This window comes from Lampetra fluviatilis, chromosome 51 (assembly GCF_964198595.1).
Source record: "Lampetra fluviatilis chromosome 51, kcLamFluv1.1, whole genome shotgun sequence".
Classification (NCBI taxonomy): domain Eukaryota; kingdom Metazoa; phylum Chordata; class Hyperoartia; order Petromyzontiformes; family Petromyzontidae; genus Lampetra; species Lampetra fluviatilis.
In genome coordinates this window covers 10,129,950-10,138,110 of record NC_136325.1, presented here as the reverse complement: position 1 = coordinate 10,138,110, position 8,161 = coordinate 10,129,950, and the positions used below count along the sequence as shown (strand labels likewise).

General features: G+C 58.4%; 1 protein-coding gene across 1 annotated transcript; it reads right to left on the bottom strand.

The window, feature by feature from the left end:
- Window positions 1–1,866: 1,866 nt before the first annotated feature.
- On the bottom strand, window positions 1,867–5,584 carry LOC144948812 (ras-related protein Rab-20-like). The gene is made up of 2 exons (XM_078878463.1): window positions 4,978–5,584; window positions 1,867–3,145 (listed from the first exon to the last, which is right to left on the bottom strand). The coding sequence occupies exons 1-2, from the start codon at window positions 5,150–5,152 to the stop codon at window positions 2,595–2,597; spliced, it is 726 nt and encodes a 241-aa protein (XP_078734589.1). The 5' UTR covers window positions 5,153–5,584; the 3' UTR covers window positions 1,867–2,594.
- Window positions 5,585–8,161: the final 2,577 nt, after the last annotated feature.

Genomic DNA, 8,161 nt, shown 5'->3' with positions numbered 1-8,161 from the left:
TGACACTCCCCACACATTCCACGCAGAAAGGCTCCCGAGGCGGGAATCAAACCCATGCGAGGCAACGAGCAGCGTCACCACTGCGCCGCCTTTCCCCGTGCTCCCCCAGGGTTCACAATCAGACTGCCGGTATCTTTATTTATACTGCAGGAGGAATCCGATGAGCTATAAAGCTCTTTTTCACAGATGTCCACTGTTTGGAAGAGCGAGCTGGTGAGAGGCGCTGGTGGGGGGGGGGGGGTGCGGAGCGGTCGGTTTGTGAGGTGACCGAGGGAGGTGACAGGGGTGGGGGTCACGGAGGTCACGGGGGGTCACGGAGGTCAGGGAGGTCACGGGGATCAGGAGGTCACGGGGATCAGGGAGGGCGGTGATGCGCCACTCCTCCCCTGCCCGCCCAGCCGCGTCGCTGTCGAACCGGAATTTCCTGCCGCTGCAGCAGCAGCAGCTGGAGCCGGTTGTGCCGGTCGTGGTGCGAAACTGACCGCAGACAATGGACACGTTCGCTCCCGCGCCTGCGGGGGAAGGGGGGAGCGGTGGTGCAGTGGTTAGCGCTGCGTTGTTCGATTCCCGCTCTCGACCAACCTTTCTTTCGTGTGGCTGAGGTCGATGCAGATCAACAACTAAACTTTCACATTCTGGTGGTCAGGCCCAGATTGAGTTTATCGCTTTGATGTCTCCTTCATATTTGTGGATCTCGACCAATAACAGTGGCGAATATTTGGACCAGTCCTGGGCCCCCCTTAAACGAGTATCTGATGTGATGTGTAAACATAAACACTGGGCGTGGTGATGGTTGTCCACCCCCTCGGTGTGCTCTGCCAGCCTTTAGAAGTGCTTGCTAACAGCACTTGCCCCAACAGTCTGTACAGGCTATACGGGGGATCTTTGTCTATATACCAGGGGGTGGAGTGATCGTGCAGCAGTGAGTACACTACACCATGAACCGATCGATTTCAGTTGGAATCCCGGCCACAGCTCTCACATCAGTGGTGAATGGGGCGGCTTCAGGCCAGTCGACAGACCACCAAATCACTCCGCACCCGGCACACCACGTCCAGTATAGAGCAGCATCTCTATGGCTGTGATTGCTCGTCACCGGTCAACTCCAGTTCACCAGCGGTGGCCATCCAAGTCCCGGCGGCGAGTGCGCTCCAAAACCCCTCCCCCTACACTCCTCCTGAACCAACCCGCACGGACCAGCGTGGTGAAGTATGGTCAAACAGCCCCCCTACGATGACACGGCGTGGGGAGGCCTTCATCCAGCAGCGGATTGACAAGGGGGCTGCACGGATCGTTGTGAGTGCTGTTGCGTGTGCTGTGATCAGGAGGTGTGAGTGAATTTTCAGTGTCTGGGCTGCACCACGGCTCATCGTCAGGCTGTACTTTACTGAGTGGAGCAAGGGGGTAACGCACATCAGAATAACGCGCAGGGGACAATCGTTCTGTAGGAGAAATCTTTGTGAGTTGGTGGACTGAGCACACAACACACACACCACGCACACACATATAATATATACAGACAAATACATTCACCCGACACACACCATACCAATCACAAACATACATCCAATATACATACACCCAACCCCCACCCAACACATGCGTGATAATGACAAAGACACACATAGCTTACAGACACCAATCACAAATACACTCAACATACACCCAGCAAAGACAAAGATGCCCTCATAGCCTTAACAGGCTTTTGGGGCAAGTGCTGTTGGCGAGCACCTATGCAGGCCGACACGGCACACGAGGGGTGGGTGGGTGGCTTTCAAAGAGACAGGACGACTCGGAAAGAGAGAGTGAGAATAAACTTTTAATTTCACCAGATAAGCTCTTTTCAGAAGCGACCTGGTACAAAAATTATAACTCTACAAAGTGTTTTATCATGTGGAAATGTATAGCAGCAAAACACTCTAAACACGTTTTTAAATATGGAGGGAAAAGCCGGAGGACTCGGAGAAAAATACACGCGACCACGGGGAGAAAGACACGCAAACTCCAAATATACAGCAGGCGTCAGGGTCAGGATCGCACTCACGACCTTCCGCATATCAGGCGAGGTAGTTAACAGACACCAGGAGGAGGAACCAGAGCGAGAAGCGGGAAGGCAGCAATAGCAACGCGGTGACGAGGAGTCGGCGCCACTCGACTTGCATCCACCGCTCCGCGTCATCGCCGTGAATGCCCCAGGGCCACCCCTGCCCTGGCGAGGCTCCTCACGGCCGCGTCTGCGGTACTGTGGCCTGGCGGCTCGGCTGGTAAGGTGGGTGGGTGGCTCACATCAATCGGAAGGTTGGAAGTTCAAATCTTGGTTGGGGGGTTGACTCGGCCCATCATCACCGCAGCAGGATGGATAAAAATCAGTACCACATAGTGGGAAAGTCAACAACAGTTGTCCTATGGATAGACTCATCCCCGCCGTAGCAATGTGGAATTTCCCCCACTGGCAAGGGCTCCGCAGGGCCATTCACAGATGGTCACCGATGCCTCAGTGCTGCTAGTTGGAGAAGGAAATCACTCTGCTTCTTGTTGTCGTATCCACATTGCACCGTACCATTGCACCAGTCCACCACCACCGCCGCCGCCGCTCAGGAGCAGGCGCAGGGTGCGCCCCGCCGGCCCCGGCACTTCTCCACATCGTCCAGGGGAACCGTGCCGCACCAATCCCGGCGTCGCGGCGCCAGCATCTCGAAGACTCCCTCAAACGCCTCGTCCACGCCGCGCCCACTCTTGGCGCTCGCCTCGAAGCAGGCTCGCTCGACCGCCGGCGGTGACCGCCGAGCACCGGCAGCACCGGCGCTCCCCGCCACGGTGTCACGGTAGCGAAGGACGCGGCCGTAGAAATCGCGAGCCTCCTCCGCACTCACTTGCCGCAGACGACGGCGCTCCTCCTCCGGCGCCAGCGCTCCGGGGCTCCCGTCGCTCTGCAGGGTCAGGGACGGCGGCGGCGGCGGCGGCAGAAGGTCGGCCTTGTTGCCGACGAGAGCGAAGATGCAGCCGGCGTCGGCAGAGTCGGTGAGGCCAAGGAAGCGCTCCTCGAGCGCGGCGAAGGTGGCGCGGCTCGTCACGTCGTACACCAGCAGCACCGCGCGCGCCCCGCGGCAGAACATGGAGCCCAGTCCGTGGAACCGCTCCTTGCCTGCGAGGTCGCAGTGGGAGCGCGGTCGGGATGAGGTCACAATGGGGGTAGAGTGGGGGCAGAGCGGGGGCAGATCGGGGTCAGGGCGGGGTCAGGGCGGGGTCAGGGCAGGGTCACGGCGGGGTCAGGGCAGGGTCACGGCGGGGAGCAGGAGGTGCAGGTTCAGCGAGGTTCTGGAGATCACACTGCACAGGCCCTGGGTGTGTCCATGCAGAACAGCGGGAGAATAAAGTCCACACAGAGAGGGAGTCGGGAACAAACCCCAGGCGATTGTTGCGCAACAGGCAGTTGTTTTGCCCGCCTCTCCTTCTCTCCGACACTCGGCCAAACACGCACTGCACTGTGTCCACTCACCGCGCTCGCTGCCCCGGGCCCGTGACGTGGCGGCAGCCGAGCAAAACTGAAACCCGCTGATCCCTCTGTCTGGGCCACAGAGGCTGCTGCTGCTGCCGGTGGGGGTGGAAGTGGGAGGGAGGGGGTTGCAGTCGCAGCAGCGGCAGGAATGCCGGACTGGGGTCAGTCCTCGCAATGCGAGGAATCTCACGCAGAGGTGCAATCGGCCCTGCCCCCCTCGCCCGTGGCCGTCCAAAAATAAACAAAATAAATTCAAATCCAAACGAGCTTCTGGGAGGTGGTCGTCTCATCTCACCCCTGCCGGCCGTTTTCTTAAAGAGGTTAAAATTCCACATTCCCATGGCGGTGGAGAGTCTCTGCATAGGAAAGCCATTGCTGACTTCCCACAGGGTTCTCAACCCTGGAAGGAGGACGGGGTCGTCAGCCTTTGAGCGGAATTGAAACTCGTGCGTAGGCATGGATCACGGAACTATCGGCCGCGTGCGTTTGTTTGCGCAAGCCTTTCATCAGAGCCACACACCATATATACTCGGATGTGTGGCTCCGAGACAAATCTCGGCTCAAGCCGCTTGGCGCCCGGGTGGCCGGTGGTGCAGAGGTCAGAGGACGAATCCAGGTTTTGGCCACTGCCCGTCATTAAACCGGATTCTCAAGTATAGCAACACATTGATGGTGTCAGCCTGGTTACCAGTGACTCGCATCGAGACCCATGGACCCACATAGAGACCCATGGACCCACATAGAGACCCATGGACCCACATAGAGACCCATGGACCCACATAGAGACCTTTCGACTCATCGAGACCCATACGCGCACACAGAGGAGACCCATATGCTTACATTGAGACATATCGACACAATGACTTGAGTTATTATTGCACTGGGTTCTCAAGTGTGGTCACGAGCTGATTATCCCAGCCCACTCACCGATGACTCACCACATTACATTGGGGTTCGCATTTCATTTGGCTCTGAGAATTAACATATCAGGTTTGACTCACACGACGGAGCGGGTGGAAAAGAACTGCCCCATACTGTGGGACAGAGACCACTGAGAAGAGATCTCGAAGGTAGCTCTATGACATATTTTTCTGCGGGCCGTTCTCTAACATGACGCAACGCTGACAGCACAATCAGAATCCTATTGGGGGAGGGGAGGGAAACTCCACCGGCAGACCGAGGAGGAGGAGACGCTCCCCAAAGACAACGATCCCCCGTATCGCCTGAACAGACTGTGGGGGCAAGTGCTGCTCGCAAGCACGAGGGGGTGGGTGGCCAGCCCTACGCGAAGCCGCCATTGTCTTGCCAGTGGCGATGTTTGCTACATACCGCACTAGCTACTCATTTTAGGCTAAGTCAGATAATCATCAATGGTGTTGGCCGTGAGCGGGAATCGAACTCGGTTCGCGGGTTCGTAGCGCTAACCACTACGCTCCCCGTCCCCCCACCCACCGGTGCCCCCACCGCAGGTGACGCACCTGCCGTGTCCCACAGGGCCACCGTGTGCCCGGCCCACTCCCGCATGACGAAGGTGCCCCCCACGGTGCTGACGGTGTCCTCGAAGCGGCGCTCCGTGTAGCGCCGCAGCAGCGACGTCTTCCCCACGCTGACGTCTCCCAGGAGGACCACCTTGAAGTCGGGCCGGTTGCACATCGCCGAGAAGTGCCCTCCGAGTGGCAGCTGTGGGCGAGCGACGGAGGATGACGAAGAGGGCACCGCCTCGGCCCCGGGATCCAGCCTCGGCTGAGCCCGACTCACCCCGAGGAGAGGGCGAACTCACGACCCAACTCGCGACTCACCCACCTACCCTCGCCCCGCGCCACTCGCCGTTATCTCGTCACCAGAACGCCGACCACAGACGTCGAGTCACCGGACCCGCCACGCGCTCCTCACGAGGTCGGCTCTCACTTAGCCCGAGCGGCGGGAGCAGAGCTCCAAACCCCTGGTTCAGCGAGAGCTGCCCCGGCTGCCCTGTGACGCACCCCGGTAGACGCCGCACAACGTCCCGATGCTCGCCACGTCAATCAACTGGAGGCGAGAAGTGACCCCGCGGGAGTGAACAGCCCCGGCAGCAGGCGACCCTCCTCCTAGGGGTCTCCTCGACACCACCCCTACCACCACCACCCCCACCCCGACCCCCACCACCCCAACCACCCCCACCACCAACCCTACCTCCACCACCACGCCCACCACCACCCCCACCCCGACCCCCACCACCCAAACCACCCCCACCACCAACCCTACCTCCACCACCACGCCCACCACCACCCCCACCCCGACCCCCACCACCCAAACCACCCCCACCACCACGCCCACCACCACCCCCTCCACCAACCCTGCCTCCACCTCCACGCCCACCACCACCCCCTCCACCACCCCCACCACCACCCCCACCACCAACCCTACCTCCACCACCACCGCCCCCACCAACACCACCCCCATCACCACTCCCACCACCACCACCCCCACCACCACCACCTCCACCACCCCCACCACCAACCCTACCTCCACCACCACCCCCACCACCACTACCACCCCCTCCACCACCCCCACCACCAACCCTACCTCCACCACCACCCCCACCCCCACCACCACCACCGCCCCCACCAACACCACCCCCACCACCACTCCCACCCCCACCACCAGCGCTCCCGGAGCGGCGGCGTCACTGGCCGAGTGGGCGCGGAGAGGACGGAGAGCGGGGATTGAACAGTAGCTCTTCCGTGCCCTCTTCCGCGTGCCTCAACCACCTATCCGCCCACTCAGCCTCACTCCTATTCACCCCCACCAGCTCGTACCAACACAGCCGCCAGTCGCCACTTAGTGACGGTGATGTCACCACGGTGCCTGTGCCAGGCGAGGTGCACTTTGAGGCCACGTCAAGTGTCAAAAACTCGCTGACAGTTTCAGTTTCATGTATTTGGTATCGCCCTGTGAGCCATTCGGCTCTTGAATCGGGTGCAACCGCAACAAACAAAAAACAAAAACATGAACAAGAAAACATCTTAAAGTGACTATGTGACTATGCGCAAACAGAAAAATCCAGGAAAAAACTGCAAATTCTTCCAGAAAAAAAGCACCGTACACCAACGCTGTGCAAAAATCCCAGTGGAATGCAAGTCAAACAACAACAACCACAAGACAACTTAGATTAAAGCCATCATTATAACTCCGTACTACAACAAACAAACATGGTCAAAACAAAAAACGTTTCTAAATCACCAAAATAAAGCCATAAGCAATGTAACAGTGATCATAGGAACTGTGACCGAAATTTCACAATAAACGACATAAACAACATGTACCACCAAACTCTGCAGCCATAGCTGGCTGCATGAGTCACTCTCCACAACAGCAGCATGAGCATCAGTAGGAGTATCAAAATGTTTCAATGCACCTTTAAAGATCAGCACACTAAATCAAAACACAAGATCATACGTTGTAGAGGTCATCCGGAACGAAAACATTTGATTTTAGGCCACTGAATAGCAGTGGCAGCTAGGGGTGTACAACTCCTCTAGAGCAGTTTTGAGTGAAGATCTCACAGGTAGTGATTCAAGTTGCAATTTATTGCCAATTGCATTCCAGACCCTGGGGGGCCTCAATAGCAAAGGCCCTTCCTCCAGGTCTCGGGACAGACCCAGGTGCCATGGGTTAGCTGACTGATATGCACACCAGCTGTATCCCCTACTGTGACAACTTCCTGACTTGTATTCGCCCGGCGCTCCGCTCATTGTTGTGAGCGTCGCTCCTCTGCCCTCCGTTATTGCTGGAGGGCGACTTCCTCCAATTTCCCAGTAGCAGCGTCCTTCACGAGCCTCCTCCATAGAGGTCGATCCTGACACCGCTGGTATCAGTCGTCGGCAAGTCCACTCAGCTCCACATCCTCCCGTACCGCATCAGCTCCATCTCTTCTCCAGCCCATGTCGTGCACGTTTAGCCCCCTCTATGCGGCCAAACAGAAGCTGCTTGGGCATGCGGTGGCTGGGCATGCGGGCTACATAACCCACCAACGCAGCCTTGCCTGCCGGAGGAGCTCACTGACGGGAATGTGTCCAGATATTTTAAGGATTTGTGAGCTCGCACAATTCAGCCTGATTAAGCCCAGGATAGATCGTAGGCATGCCAGCCTGAATGTTTCTAACCGGCGCAGATGTTCCATTAGGGGGGTCCACATTTCACAAGCATTGGAAGGCACGACTGTGGCCCCACTCAAGCCTCACCCCTATTCACCGCCACCCAACCTCACCACGACACAATATCACTCGTATTCAGCATCACTCCTAAACCGCCCTTACGCCTATCCTATGCTTATTCTGTGGGTTTACTGGTGAGGGCATGGGTTTTCCGGTGGGATAAAGTGTGATTTACTTGCAAAGTAGCAGAGTCAGGCAGAAAATACCATTCTGGAGGAGCTCTCCCGGGCTCCCGGTCGAGTGGACGAGGAGGAGGCCCCTCCGCCAGCAGTGGCGTGAACAGCCACTGCAGGGCTGCTCCTCTACCAACCCCCACCTCACCGCCTCATTCCCCTCCCCCACCCCGTCTCCCACCCCCACCCCGTTCTCCCTCCACCCCCACCCCGTTCTCCCCCACCCCCAACCCGTTCTCCCCCACCCCGTTCTCCCCCCACCCCGTTCTCCCCCCACCCCCACCCCTTTCTCC